Source organism: Papio anubis, chromosome 12 (assembly GCF_008728515.1).
Source record: "Papio anubis isolate 15944 chromosome 12, Panubis1.0, whole genome shotgun sequence".
Taxonomy (NCBI): Eukaryota; Metazoa; Chordata; class Mammalia; order Primates; family Cercopithecidae; genus Papio; species Papio anubis.
This window is the reverse complement of record NC_044987.1, coordinates 85,674,157-85,690,631: the sequence shown is the minus strand read 5'-3', so window position 1 is coordinate 85,690,631 and position 16,475 is coordinate 85,674,157. Positions and strand designations below refer to the sequence as shown.

At 39.2% G+C, this 16,475-nt stretch overlaps 1 protein-coding gene across 1 annotated transcript in view; it reads right to left on the bottom strand.

Moving 5' to 3' along the window:
- Nucleotides 1-13,173, bottom strand: part of ANO3 (anoctamin 3) — a 323,668-nt gene extending 310,495 nt beyond the window's left edge. Inside the window, 1 exon segment of the mRNA XM_031653387.1 lies at nucleotides 12,280-13,173. Coding sequence (XP_031509247.1) covers nucleotides 12,280-12,325 — 46 coding nt within the window. The 5' untranslated portion in view covers nucleotides 12,326-13,173.
- Between the last annotated feature and the right edge of the window lie 3,302 nt (nucleotides 13,174-16,475).

Here is a 16,475-nt window from a genome sequence, read left to right as displayed (position 1 = left end):
GACAGTCTTTAAAAAGACAGTATTTTTCTCAGTAAGGAGATCTGAGTGTACTGTTTAACTCCCAATTTGTTGTCTATTCTTAGGGATTGACATCATTAATTTTCTTACTGTTTCATATTATAAGATGCATACAACATGGTGAAAAGAAAGATGTAATTTCAACCTTAATACAATTCATTTTAGATGCCATTTTCCATACTTTCATCCCATGAATAATATTGCTGTCTATTATTTATCAGCACAACAGGTCATAATCAGAAATTACTACTGCTATATAAGAAATAAATGCAAATTCAGAGATAATTTTGATTTCTGAATTTAAATCCTATTATTTTGAAACTTAAAAGTACGTTATGATTTTTTTTAAATCTGCCTAAGAACTGAACAATAAGGAAAGTGTGTTAAATTTGAATTTTAGTGGATTCAGTTTTTGTAGGAATCATGTTAGAATGTCTTAAGGTGATTTAAGATCAGAAAAGGTTTCAGAAAAAGTGGAGGGAGGTAGATTGGTAAACGTCTTATTGTTTTAGTATGTACTACTACAAACCATTCTCAAACAACCTTATCAGTCCCAATTTATGTAGGAGAAGAAGTGAAACTTGGAGAAGAAAAATGATGGCAAAGGTCATACACTCATATACAGAAATTATACAGAAACAACATTTGAATCTAAGCTACTTGAACTCTACACTCCAGTTGGCAACTATAATCTATCTCCTATTATATTAGATGCCATCTTATGTTGATATGTTCAGTCTGTACTAAAAGTAACTTCAGGCAAGTAGAATGTAAATGCACGACCAGCTGCAAGTGTACCACGGAGTCGTGAGTGGTGAGGATGTGAAGAAAAGGGAATCCTTATATACTCCTGGTGGAAATGTAAATTGGCACAGCCGTTATAAAAAACATTATGGAGGGCCCCCCCAAAATTAAAAATAGAACTTCCATGTGACCCGCCATTCCCATTTCTGCATGTATATTCAAAAGAGAAAATGAAATCTGAATCTTGAAAAGATATCAGCATTCCCATGTTCACTGAGCATTATTTAGAATAGCCAAGACATGGAATCAACATGTGTGTTCACGTGAAAGATGAATGCATAAAGAAAATGTGATATATAAATATACACATGAGATTAGCCAGGTACGGGAAGACAAATATTGCATGATCTTATTTTATGTGGAATCTAACAAAGTTGAACTTACAGAAGCAGAGAGTACAATGGAGGTTATCAAAGGGTAGGATTTTGGGGAACATGTGGTGATATTGGTCAAAGGGTACAGTTTCAGTTATGTAAGATGAGTAAGTTATGGAAATCGAATATCAGCATGGTGACTATAGTTAATATTACTGTACTATATACTTGAAATTTGCTAAGAGGGTGGATATTAAATATTCTCACCAAAAATTGTGTGAGGTGATGGATATTTTAATTGATTGATTGCGGTAATCATTTTACAAAGTATGTATATGTCAAAACAGATAAAGCACCCTAAATATATATACAATCCTTATTTGCCAATTATACCTCAATAAAACTAGAAAACAAAAACATAAAAAAATAAAATGATAAAGTGTGAAATGGTGAAACCAACCAGTTAGTGGATGTTATTCAGATAAACAGCAAAAACCTTTTTCCTTGGAATGGATCATCTTTAATCTAATTTATTTGGAGTAAGTATAGGAACTACTGGCATTTTATAAATACATTAGTGACAAAGTTGTCTTAGTCTATTTGTGCAGCTATAGCAAAATACCACAAACTGGGTAGTGTGTAAGTTATAGAAATTTATTTCTCAAGATTCCAAAGGCTACAAGGTGCCAGTAGGTTCAGTGTCTAATAAGGTCTAGTCTGCTTCCAAGATGGCATCTTGAATTCTACATCCTTCGGAAGGGACAAATGGTATGGCCTTGCATAGGAAAAGGGCAGATCAGCAAAAAGCAGTCAAACTACTTTTCTTTAGCCCTTTCATAAGGCACTCATCCTACATTAATCTACCCACATGAGTTCATCACCTCCTCAAGGTTGCATCTCTTAATATTGTTACATTTTTGTTAAGTTTCAACATGAATTCTGGAGGCGACACAAACATGAGACCACAGCACATGCATTTAGCCTGCTATATAGCAGTCCCTAAAGGAGGTACTATTCATATAGAATTGCTAATCCTCATAATATTTCTGCCTACAAGATGGGTGCCTTAGTTCCACCACTCCTGGTTGTGTCACCCTGAACTCTGACTTAACTTCTCTGCCCTTCCATTTTCTTATCTGTTTTACTGGTTAATATTGTGTGTCAACTTGACTGGGTTAAAGGATGCAAAGTATTGTTCCTGGGTGTATCTCTGAGGGTGTTGCCAAAGGAGAATAACATTTGAGTCAGTGGACTGGGAGAGGCAGACCCACCCTTAATCTGAGTGGGCACCATCTAATCAGCTGCCAGCCAGGCTAGAATAAAGCAGGCAAGAGAAGATGGAAGAGCATCTAGCCTCATCTTTCTCCCATGCTGGATGCTTCCTATCCTCCAACATCAAACTCCAGGTTCTTCAGCTTTGGACTCTTGGACTTACACCGGTGGTTTGCCAGGGATTCCTGGGCCTTTAGCTGAAGGCTACACTGTTGGCTTCCATACTTTTGAGCTTTTGGGCCCTGGACTAATCCACTACTGGCTTCCTTGCTCCGCAACTTGCAGACGGCCTATCATGGGACTTTACCATGTGATCCTGTGAGTCAATTCTCCTTAATAAACTCCTTTTCACATACACATCTATCCTATTAGTTCTGCCCCTTTGAAGAATCCTGACTAATATATCTGTGAAATGAAATAATAGGAATTTCTCCTTTTTATTAAATGGTTTATAAGCAAAACACTTTTAAAAATGTCTGGCAAAGAGTAAGAATTTAATAACGGAACTTATGTCTGTTTTCATAACTAAAGAAACTGAAACCCACTGAAATTAATTAGTTTGCCCATGACTACTTACTGTGTAACAATCTTAAGATTCAAACACAATTTTTATGACATAATATCTTTTATTTCACACATTGCCTTTCCTACAATGACTTTACATTATTAAAGTGAATTTATAAGGAAACACAAACCTAATACACATTTTCACTATATATAAATCAAGGAGAATTATAAGCCTTTCATTATGCATTTTTTTCAAGTCATTCTGAGATATTTCTTTATGTGAGGCTATACAGCAAAGCCCTCTCTTTTGCAAAATGTTACATAGTAAAAAGAAAGAAAAGAAAGAAAGAGGGGAAGGGAAGGGGAGGGGAGGTAAGGGAGAGAAAAAAGAAAAGAAAAGAAAACTAACTTTGTTCAGGACCTAGAACAAAGATAAAGAATTGACAGCATTTGGGGTATTTACAAGGGACATGATTGAACAACCGAAAACAAAGTCTAAACATTCTTCCCTACAAGTCTAAAAACCCATTAATTAAAGTGTCCAGTTTGACATGAATTAGTTGAGAAGTTAACAAGCATAGAACACATAAGACAAGACAGCCAAGGCCATTTAGGAACCTTAACAAAACCTTAAAAAGGAAGATAGTTAACATTAGGAAAACACTACAGTTACATTCCATTGGATGAAATGCATGTATACAACTAAGTATATCTAGTATCTATATAGCTTGTCTTTACTAATAAATATAGCATCAATTGGCAATTTACTATAGTTCACTCACTTAAATTCATTCTCTAATTTAATGTGCACATAGTTATAGTATTGTATTAGCAAATTGTTTTTGAAATTGACTCAATTGTCAGACTCTCCTAGGGTGCATTTTTGTAAAAAATACAGATTTCTAGTCTCCTGCCCTGGAGTTTAGATTCGGTAGGTCTAGAGGGACTGAAGAATTTGCATTTTAACAAGAATGTTAGGTGATTCTTCAGATCTCACAAGCTAGGAAACCTAGATAGTATAGATGTAGGAAAATGAGCTAAAGTAAATGAAATAAATTGCTCCAGATATCAGGGAGTGCTGGAGTGTGTGTTTAAAGCCAGATCTTGTGCACACATTTAGAAATTAGCCGCCACCACCCTCCCAAACTGTTGTTATTAGTGTTCCAAAGACAAATATAAAATATATTAGGTTGGTGTAAAAGTTATTGAGGATTTTGCCATTGAAAGTAATGGCATTTGACGTTTTACTTGTGCACCAACAAAATATATAACTTTAGGAGGTATTTTTAGGAAATGCCTTTGGGTCAGCCTAGTAACTAAGAGTACAATGATAAGAAATGTACCACAACCAATACAATGCATTTGCAAAATACTTTCAGTAACATAACTTTCAGGCAACCCAGTTTTACCCTCAAGGAACCTCTCTCCTCAGCAGGCCAACCACATCTCGGTTATAGTGAGGGGGTGAATATGGGAGATTCACACTTTGGTGAATCTGTATCCCGCAGCTGCTGCAGGCTTCCTACATAGCTGTTGCATTGAAACCAATCGGAATTTAAAGTAATTGCTACTTGCAGTGCAATTTAAGAGGAAAGAGTAAGAATAACCAAAGGGACAGCCAGGATGGTTGTACTAATACACTACAGGTTAAGGATATTATTTCACACTTCTGTAACTTTTGATGAACTGCAGAGTCAGAAGGGAACATGGAGGGGTCATTCTGCCAGATGTTTTCATTTCAGATATATGGTGACTGAAGTCACAGAAGGGATGGGGAGCTACCCATGATGAAGTTAAGAAACAATAAAAATCTGCCCTGAACTCTGATAATATTTTTAGGGAAAAGGTGTAGAGCAAGGAAACTATCTACAGACAGCTGTGGTGAAAATTAGACAGGACTGAAATGCTTTTCAGCTGTTTAAGTGTTTCATTCTCCGAAGAACCTGCAACAATTAGGCTTCTTTGTGGAATGGACAATGGTTAGAAATGTGGACTTTGGGCCAGGCGCGGTGGCTCACGCCTGTAATCTCAGCACTTTGGGAGGCTGAGGCAGGATCACCTGGGTCAGGAGTTGGAGACAAGCCTAACCAACATGGTGAAACCCCGTCTCTACTAAAAATACAAAAATTAGCCAGGCATGGTGACGGGGAGCTGTAATCCCAGCTACTCAGGAGTCCGAGGCAGGAGAATAGTTTGAACCCAGGAGGCAGAGGTTACAGTGAGCCGAGATCACTCCACTGTACTCCAGCCTGGGCAAGAAGAGCAAGACTGTGTCTTTAAAAAAAGGGGGGGCGGGGGACTTTGGCATCAGGGAGGGCTGTGTTAAAACCCTAGCTTTTTCACTCATTAAGAGTTAACTTGCAATGCATATAAGTTATCTCAACCTCAAATCCCTTACCTTGAAAATAAGAACAATAATAAAATTATTAAAGCCTTAGGGAGTATAAAATAATGCAGTGAATGTGTATCTTTGAACTTTGGGAACAATGGTGTGTCCAGAATTTATTCCTTCTGGTGGGTTCTTGGTCTTGCTGACTTCAAGAATGAAGCCGCAGATCCTCCCGGTGTGTGTTACAGCTCTTAAAAGATGGTGTGTCCAGAGTTTGTTCCTTCAGATGTTCAGATGTGTCCAGAGTTTCTTCCTTCCAGTGGGTTCGTGGCCTCGCTGACTTCAGGAGTGAAGTCGCAGACCTTTGCAGTATTACAACTCTTAAAGGTGGCGCATCCGAAGTTGTTTGTTCTTCATGGTCTCGCTGACTTCGGGAATGAAGCCGGAGACCCTTGCGGTGAGTGTTACAGCTCATAAAGGTAGTGCGGACCCAAAGAGTGAGCAGCAGCAACATTTACTGTGAAAAGTGAAAGAACAAAGTTTCCACAGCATGGACGGGGTCCCACCAGGTTGCTGCTGCTGGCTCAGGTGGCCAGCTTTTATTCCCTTATTTGGCCCCGCCCACATCCTGCTGATTGGTCCATTTTACAGAGCACCGATTGGTACGTTTTTACACAGTGCTGTTTAGTGTGTTTACAATCCTTTAGCTAGACACAGAGCACTGATTAGTGCATTTTTACAGAATGCCGATTGGTGCATTTACAATCCTCTAGCTAGGCAGAAAAGTTCTCCAAGTTCCCACTCAACCCAGGAAGTCTAGGGGGCTTCATCTCTCAATGTGTAATAGTGTCCACACAATATTAGCTTCTGCTGTTGTTTTTGCTGTTATTTTTATTATTATCATTCACTACAATCCTGAGAGGTAGATGTTACTATCCTGAAACTTTGGATAAGGAAACTATTGCTCAGAAAAGGTAAATCCTCAAAGGCACAGAGGTGGTAACAGGGGTCAATCTCAGGGAACTCTGAGTCAGTGCTCTTTTCAACAAGGTACAACTACATTACATTAAGCCATAGTTTTGTTTTGTTTTGTTTTTCTTTTGAGACTGAGTTTCACTCTGTCACCCAGGCTGGAGTGCAGTGGTGCAATCTCGGCTCACTGCAACATCCGTCTCCCTGGTTCAAGCGATTCTCCTGCCTCAGTCTCCCGAGTAGCTGGGATTACAGGTGCCCACCACCACACCCAGCCAATTTTTGTATTTTTAGTAGAGATGGGGTTTTACCACGTTGACCAGGATGGTCTCAAACTCCTGTCCTCAAGTGATTCACCACCTCGGCCTCCCAAAGTGAGCCATAATTTTTACGCTAACATTTAATAAACATCTGCAGACTTATAAGACATTGAAATAATGACGAGAAGGTTGAATTTTTCTTGGATTTTTTTTTTTGAGACGGAGTCTCGCTCTGTAGCCCAGGCTGGAGTGCAGTGGCCGGATCTCAGCTCACTGCAAGCTCCGCCTCCCGGGTTTACGCCATTCTCCTGCCTCAGCCTTCCCGAGTAGCTGGGACTACAAGCGCCCGCCACCGCGCCCGGCTAGTTTTTTGTATTTTTTAGTAGAGACGGGGTTTCACCATGTTAGCCAGGATGGTCTCGATCTCCTGACCTCGTGATCCGCCCGTCTCGGCCTCCCAAAGTGCTGGGATTACAGGCTTGAGCCACCGCGCCCGGCCTTTCTTGGATTTTTTAAGGGTTTGAGTTTAAATTGTCTTTTGATAAATTGGTTTATATAATCATCAACTCCAAATATATTATTTTCAGAAACATTCATGTGCAGAATATGATTGCAAATCCCAGATTCAAATGAAAACTTCAGCTCTCTAGAATCATCAAGGAATGTGCTATTTTAGATAAGTAAAATTCTAGATAGCTTTGAAACACATTTTAAAATTATAATTACTTTAGATATAATTAATTTTAAACTCCATCACTTCTCTCCCTTACTAAGTAGAGGATATATATTTATCACATAACATATACTACTATTCTTGCTAATTCAAAGCCATCATTTTAAACAGCAGTGTTCTTACTTTGAATTAACACAGTAATTCCTCTGAGCCATCTGAGGTATATATGCAAGATTTTTTAAGATACAGTCCCAGACACTTGTGTTTTTTTTCGGGTTGAAATATCTCTATATTCTTTTTATAGTTTGGCTCACTCTTACTGGGGGATTGTTAATGGAGAACTGGAGTTCCAAATATCTAGGAAACCTTCTGTGTAAGAAAAGAAAGAGAAAGGTGAAAATTAAAGGACAGAGTAGAAGACCAAATGGGCTCTAAATTAGATTAGACTCCCAATTCTTTCTAATGATCCAGGTTGATATTCAGTACCAGCCTAAGAAAAGTATAACTCCTTACCTTAAAATATCTCCCCCAGTGATTTTTCCTACACAACTTAGAATTATTTTAATGAGAGACAATGCCTCCTGAGCTTTAGTCATAAATAAAAGAATAGACTGTGAAAATACCAGGAAGAGTTAGCACAATGAGTGAATGAAATTTTGTCACTGTATAAATGGCTCCAGATTTTTTTTCTTATTTCTCTACTATAAGGGTATAGGGAGGTTCTAGATTGTAAGGATGTCAGTTAGGAGAAAAGGAGATGAAAACAGTGGATATCAGAGATTCTGAAACAATATATTTTCCCCAGGATTGTCCTTCTAAGTAATTTGAAGTCAGAACTCGACACAAAGCAGGATAGTTGTGCCAAGTGGCTTTATGGATGTACACTTGCAATAGCAACTAATATATTTAGAGAAAGAGAGAAAGAAAATACTTTGGTTTGTAAGTCTCCACATAAGTGTAAACTATTCTTATTATTAAATGAGTTGTGTGAGTAGTAAATGCTTATTTCTGCGGAATTACTAAAAACACTCTGTTTAACCAAATGTCCTTTAGGATAATGATGAATCACTTAACAGCCTTTGCTGATCCCATTAAGCCCAAATCTTTTTGGACAGGCTGTGTTTGATTTGATCTATTGTTCTATGAAAAGTCTTGGTAGCTGTACTGGTAAGGAGAAGCCACCAGCAGCCAGATCTATCATTGTCCTTTTCTTGCCCACCCTTGTATGACACATGAGTTCATCATAAATCAAGCAAAACATAGAAAGCCAGGCTAGGAAGCAAAGTTGGACTTTCCCCAGAAAAAACTGCTGATGTGTCAGCTAATGTGTTCTTACAAGATGTGCTAAGACAAAAGCAAACATACACTCCCAGTTGCCTATAACCATAATACACTCCAATTTACCCTTGGGACATCAAAAATAAGCAGACTGCCTCCCCGTCCCCAGCACTGCACAGATGTCTCACTTTTTACTTCCTAACCTATTAAGCCTCTTAATAAGATAATCTAAAATTTACAGTGGATTAAAGTTCAAAAATATATGTGTATATCTTCTTCATAAACACAACTGGCACTGCCAAAAAACAAAATGTCAATATTTTCCTGCAGAAGTGCAGAGTTGTCTGCAATTCTCATAAAAGTGTTTAGCAAATCTCTCAGACTCCCTATTGTACCAATTCCTTTAAGGAGGAGGGTTTGGTAGCACCAGATTCACCAACCAAAGAGTACCGAATAATGCTATTACTAAGCACAGCCCCCGACATACACGCAGCAAAAGCATGGTACTTAAGAGTGGAGAGTGAATAAATACCATTTTTTGCAAAAACATTTTAGATTATAAAGTTAATTGCAAACCTAAAAATTTCTATGGGAATGCTTTGGAAGTTTTCCCGAGGGATGGACATATGAATTGCGGAGAGTTTGTGATTGTTAACTCCAGACTATTTTAAAGAACCATCCGTAGATGGTCTGGAGTCCACTGTTTTCCTTAAGATGAATCCCAAAGTAATAAAGCTGCATGATGCAAAAGAAAAAAAAAAAAAAAAAGGCAAGAAATTATAAGGGAACTGCTAAGAGTCCAATATACTACTAAAGAGCCAACCAAAGATGAATGAGCCTGGATGAATTTTAGTAAGAAAAATCACTAAATTTTTTGAGCCCCAACTGTGTGTCAAACTGCTAAACACCTTATAACACTGCAAGATAGATAAAATTATCTTCATTTCACATAAGCAGTAACTGTGGCTTAGTTGATATTAAATGACATAACCTATAAGTAGAATGCATTGGATTAATATCCAGGGCTCAAAATAAAGACCAGAGATTAAATTAATGAATAAATTAAGACTTACATACAGTATTTCATTTCACAGATAACAAGTCTGGCATCTATACTTATTTATACTATACTTACACTTACCTATCAAAACAAATTTTGATCAGGGATTGGTTAATACATAGCTCTCAAATATAAAGGAGAATCCCTATGCCTTTTGTAGAGTTTATTTATTGAGTGTGTCTGTTTTTCAATTAAGGGTGGAACCTTTTAAAATAATATAATAAGGGTGATTTCTGGATATATCTAGATATTTTAAAGTTGAAATCAAAATTTTTAAAAGAGACATTGAGCTCACTAGATTAAAACAAAAGAAAAATTCCATCAACTGGATTTTTCAGCTAAATCAATTTGTAAAAGTAAACTAAAAGCAAGGCTCTCCTCTTTATCTGGTCCTGGAAGAAATCATCTCTGCCTTCACATGCAAATTGTCCCTCCCATTAAAGAGAGGAAGAGAGATAGAAAAGGCCAAAGGGATTAGGAATGTATTCTGTTCATCCTATATATGAAGCAAAGTCCAAAGAAATTAACCACGTTGTTGAAGATTTCTCAGCTAGTAACAAAGGCAAGCTTAGAACCTAGGAGTACAGAGTTCCACCAGAGAATTTTCTCCATTTTAATGTGCAATTTCCAGGTTAATTTTATGGTGAACAGCACATCTGAATGTTTTGTTGTTGTTGCTGTTGCATACCTCCTGGGACAGATAACATCTAGAGAATTATTTTGCTTCTTCCTATCTGAAGAATAAAAATAGCTAATCCTCAATTTGGTCTGTTTTTTTCCTAATGTCCATGCAGGATTAAGAAGCCATTAACCAGAACCACTTAGCTAAAATGAATCTTGCTTCCTTCCTACTGGAGTACTCCTCCTCTAGATTTGTATCCATTTGCTGAAGTTGCCTTTTGTGCCAAACAGTAAATACTATACTTACTGGAAACTAAATGGCTCATAATGCATCATAAAGGAAACAATATGAAATGCCAGCAATTGCACAATTTCTTATCACTCACTTTGAGCAATAACAGTCGGTCCTACAGTTGGCAATTATTTCCTTCTTAAAAGCACAACATGTATCCATACATAATACATTGTTGTGGGGGTCATTTGAAGCTTCCAGATCCCAGAAATGAGTCACCCATAGCCAATGCATCAGAGGAGGTACTCATTCTGTGAGGCCGTTGCAAAGTTCCTACCATCTTTGTCTTCATTCTAAAAGTTTATATATGTTTAAAACCATGATGAAAGAGAACACAACTTCTTGAAGCAGTTTAACTTTCTTTGAAACGTTTAGAGTTGAAGTAGAAGTGCATACTAGCTGAAATTTTTGTCTACCCCCACAGTCTCACACATCACTCCCAATTTCAACATATGTTTGAAACATCCTAGAGAACTTGGGCTTGAACTGAGTACAGAATAATGGTTCTGGAAACTCAGTCAGTTCCATATTCTGTCTTATGCAGGAATCCCTTCGAAATTATTTCTTGTGTGCTAATCTAGTTTTTGTTTAAAAAAAAAAAAATCAAGGGCCAGGCGTGGTGGCTCACGCCTGTAATCCCAGCACTTTGAGAGGCTGAGGTGATGGATCACTTCAGATCAGAACGAGACCATCCTGGCTAACACTGTGAAACCCAGTCTCTACTAAAAATACAAAAAAAAAATTAGCCCGGCGTGGTGGCGGGCGCCAGTCCCAGCTACTCAGGAGGCTGAGGCAGGAGAATAGTGTGAACCTGGGAGGAGGAGCTTGCAGTGAGCAGAGATCCTGCCACTGCACTCCAGAGTGGGCGACAGAGCGAGAATCTATCTCAAAAAAAAAAAAAAAAAAAAAAAAAAAGCCCTACAAAAAAACAACTGTCGACGAAAGAAATACAAATAATATCTGGAGGGTGGGGGATGAGAATATTTAAGTAAATATTTACTTTGAATGAACAAATTCAGCATTCCAGAATCCACACATCTTAGGTACTCTATGGTTAACTGTATCATTATTGTCATTATTAATTCAGCAACGTTGCAATTGTGTTAGTTATTGCTTCTGGATAATAAAACTCCAAAAACTGTGAATGTGCCTCAAAATAAAAATGCTCCGTAAAAAGCCTTTTAAACCAAATTAAGAAACAAAGATCAAAGAGTGAGGATAACTTGAACATACAGATTCTTGTCACTATGCCCCGCAAGAAACTTGAGGGAGACGCTAAAAGACATAATACGAAGCCCCTAGAAGAGAAATCTAACATCAAGAACTTGAAACCCAGAATCAAGCATGGAACATGGGCAAACAATAAATTTTCCCAAGGAAGTGACAGAGCCCCTTTAACTGCAACAGGCCAGCTTTGGAACTCTCCCAAGAATTCATTTATCTTATGATTGTGTAAATGCGTCTCAAGGAGTAGACACACTTTTGTGAAGATTACTCAACATTTGAACCACAGAAGACGGCAAATACTGTTGAACATTTCTGTCCTCACCCCTCAGAGCTCTACTGAGCTATTTGGACAATCCCTACTAAGCGGGGTTTACTGCAGTGCATTGAAACAATCTTCACAGAGATATACATTAAGTCAAGTCCTGAAATGACGAATTCCGCTACTCCCAGGCACTGTGCGGAGGCTCAGAAAATCACTCATCTAGGATGCAGAGTGAAGAGGCATTTAATTTTTTTTTTTTTTTTTTGAACTTCACAGAGTTCCCCACCTCTGTGTCGCATAAGCCTGCAAAGGATGCTCCTACACAACTGCAAGGGCATGCAGAGGGGGAAGTGACGCCCGCAGGGAGAGGGGAGCAAGATTCCAACTGACCTTTCTGCTGTTTAAAAGACTGAATGGAGCCTGAATGGTGGACCATTTTCACTCTGCGCGTCCCAGCCGGCTTAGGGAGCTGCCCGAGAGGGAGGCGGAGGAACAGTAGCCAGACTCAGAGGCTCCAACGTCCGGAGCCTCGGCGAGCGCGCTGCAATCCGACACCTGCTTTAGCCGGCACTTCGCTCCCCAGGCTACGCGCCCGCCGGTGTCGTTGCCATGGGAACGCGGGAGGGCGGTCTAGCGTCCGGCTCCCCTTAGCGGCTACTCGGGGAATAACCCCGCATCCCCCGCGCGTCCAGTGCCGCAGTGAGGGTGGGCGTTGAGCGGGGTTGGCTAGGAGTGGGAGCAGAAGACTTTACTGGAGGATGAGATATAAATCAGGGCAAACCTCTAGAGCTGCTACTGATGCCCTCTTTATCAAGCTTTGAGGCTGGTTATTTATTTCCTAAAAGTTCATAGGTAAACCCTGGGACTTTTAAGGAAGGGCAAAGTTGGTCTGTGCTCTGAGAGGGTATGCAGTGGCAGATGCGGAGACGTTTCTATTTTTCTCTCTTAAGTAGCGGGGGCAGAAAGCCACCCCAGCTTAGCCAGCAGCGTGTTTAATTAGGTAAGCTGTGTTATGTGTCTGGCACTTTTCACTTGAGTTCTCCTCTTCTGCTTCTGCCATTCAGGCCTTGAATTATCTATGATGATGATGATGATTGAGGACCATTTATTACCTACTTAGTCACAGGGGCTGGAAAAACACTACCCACGATGCTCGATTTAATCTTCATAAAGCCCTATAATGTAGGTAAAATATGATTCTAATATTATAAAAAGAAACTTAAGATCAGAGCAACAAAGAGTTCTCAAGACCACATAAATCAACACCTTATTTGAAAGACAAGGCACCTGATATCCAAAGAAGTGAAGTAACTCTCTTTGTTTAGTTTGAGAAATTTTATTGTATTATTTTTTTCTTCACCAATTTTTTTAAGTTCTGGGGTACATGTGCAGGATGTGCAGGTTTGTTACACAGGTAAACGTGTGTCACGGTGGTTTGCTGCACAGATCACCCCATCACCCAGGTATTAAGCCCAGCATCCACTAGCTATTCTTCTTAATGCTCTCCCTCCCCCTCCAACAGGCCCAGTGTGTGTGTTGTTTCCCCATTGTGTCCATGTGTTGTCATCATTCAGCTCCCACTTATAAGTGAAGTAACTTTTGAAAGGCCAAACTGCAGTGGCCAGAATATGACCAGGAGCTAGCTGAACACATTTTTCAGTAGGATCTCCTTTCCTCCATCTATCCCTGCTCCCTGATTCAAAGCCCTGAGTTCTTCCTGGAAGATGTAGGATGTTATTGAACAGACACATCGCAAGAGTCCATTGCTTCCTGAGTTTCGAAGTTTTATGGGATCAACTCAGAATCAGGTGAATAATCCAAATAAAAGCAGATGAAAAATATGCAGAAATTTCCAAACATTCGATACCTCAAAAATATTGAGCTATTATTGTATACCGTTTGATTCACCTGTGGTGCATGATACAAAAGAATGAGGAGAATATAGCTTTGAACAAGCAGATGCCCCAATGATGTATGGATGCATAACAAACCACCCTGAAACTAACCTGTAAACTGCAATTTATTACTATTATTTATGGATTTTACAGGTTGGCTAGGTTCAGTCAGGCGGTTATCTCTCAGAGTCTCTCTTGATTGTTCAGTAACTGGTCCTAAAGTCATCTGAAGCAAAAAGAGCGAAATTGGATTCTACTCTCAGTGGGAGGAATAGCAAACAATGTGCTACGTTCTTTAATGTATCATAATGGTCTTTCCAGAAAGAAATGCTGACCATTCAGTAAGAGCTCAGTATGCAGGCACTGAAGAAATACTTGGTTACAGACAATGGACTCAGTGTGAGTTCACTTCCAAATGAAGATCTAAAACAGAGCTCAGAGACTATCTCCACAAGGGCTTTTAATACAGATATTGTATAGATGAGGGCACTGAAACCAAGAAGAATAAATGTCTTGCTTGAGGATTTTTTTTAATTTTGCTCATACAGAGTTAAAATTCTGATAGAACTCAACTTACAGATCATTCTGATGTGAACCAACTCATTGATCCTAACGCAACCCAGTTCTCCTAGGTGAGGATTAGACAATGAATTTAAGAATGGCAGAAAACTAACACCCAATACATACTAGTCACTGTTATAATTATGACCCCTGTAGATCTTATTTAAATTTTTAAAACCCTTTTAAATCACCGGTTTTATAATCACAAATATTTTTGAAATTTAAACTTTAATTCAATCCCTGGTCAGCAGGACTAGTTAAAAGAATTAAAGTCCCCTTGCCAGGCATGCTGGCAGGTGCCTGTAGCCCCAGCTACTCCAGAGGCTGAGGCAGGAGAATGGTTTGAACCTGGGAGGTGGAGCTTGCAGTGAGCCGAGATCGCACCACTGCACTCCAGCCTGGGCAACAGATCGAGACTCCATCCAAAACAAACAAACAAAAAGAATTAAAGTACCTCTACTCCATACTTTCAGACACAGGTATCACCTTTACCTTCCAAAGATCTTTTTCTGTTGATCTCTGATTTTCCAACCTACTCCCTGATCCAAAACCCAGCAGGAGGCAAATATGTATCTGCCAGAACTAGAAATGAGTTGAGATTTTGAACCTCATTGGATTTTTTCCCAAGGAAAGAATGTTTATTATTATTTCTAACACCCTTGCACCCTAACCTCCTTGCTGCAGCTATGATTAAACTATCTTGTCGTAAAGTTAATTACTTTTCTTAAAATTAGAAACATTTTAGGTTGGACTGCCAGATTGACTAGCAGGGGATTCAAAGAACATCTTTGCTTGTTTTAAAATCAGTCTTTTAGGGGAGGTTGCTAGAGGAACAGCTTTGTGAGGGGCCGAGGAAATTTGAAGCACCATCTGCTTTATGGGAAGACAGTGCAAAGAGAAGAAAAAGATTCCTCTGTGTGTGTGTGTGTGTGTGTGTGTGTGTGTGTGTGTGTGTGTGTGTGTGTGTGTATAAAGAAAGAAAGTGGGCCGGGCGCGGTGGCTCAAGCCTGTAATCCTAGCACTTTGGGAGGCCGAGATGGGCGGATCACGAGGTCAGGAGATTGAGACCATCCTGGCTAACACGGTGAAACCCCGCCTCTACTAAAAAATACAAAAAAAATAGCTGGGCAAGGTGGCCGGCGCCTGTAGTCCCAGCTACTCGGGAGGCTGAGGCAGGAGAATGGCATAAACCCGGGAGGCGGAGCTTGCAGTGAGCTGAGATCTGGCCACTGCACCCCAGCCTGGGTGACAGAGCGAGACTCCGTCTCAAAAAAAAAAAAAAAAAGAAAGAAAGTACGTTTTGGAAGTGTAGAAAGAGGAGTTTGAGCAAAAGCCCTCTTTTTTAACTCAAAATAATTCTGTGATATGGTAAAAGGAAGCATTTTGATAGACTGACATCTCCATTGTGGACAGTTTAAGAATGGATAGCAAATAGCCTTATTAAGGAAAGCTAAGCTAACTATGAACTATGTTGGTTTGCTTTTTCCTACTATTTTTAGTTCCAAATATTTTTCTCCAAATTTTAATGACATGCAAAATGTGTATTTTATATAATGTTTTATGAGGGGGCATGATTAATATATAATACACCATATAGTCTTAACTCTGTTTTCCAAAGTAGAAAAAAAAAACAAAAGCCTAGAAATAAACATGTGAAAATGTCCGGAGTAATCATGCTTGCAAGTTGAGTTAAGGGTAATATTTTTTATACTTTCATATATTTTTATGATTTTCATACTTTCTATCAATGATATGTGTTGATTTTATCCTTACTACATACATATATCTTCAACCCCCCTACCCATGTACCTGTCTTGCTACAACTTCAGTTTTTCTCTTTTTTCTGTTTGGACCTAGGGTTTTATTCCCCTTCATGTTTCTGCTGCTCTTGCTCCCCACAATTCACAACCCGTCTCCTGTCCTCCTTAAGTAATTAACTTTGCAGCCCCCCTGCTAACATTTGCTCCCCAGAGAGGTAAGAAACTCTGATCTTTACATCACCGGGAAGCTTTTTATTCCTTTGAATTTCAGAACAGGTCCCTCAGCTCAGTCAATTGTGAGTTTCTCTGTATTGTGCTCTGTCAAAGGGACCGAGAGAGTCCTGTTTCTGCCTCTTTGGGTCATGAATCA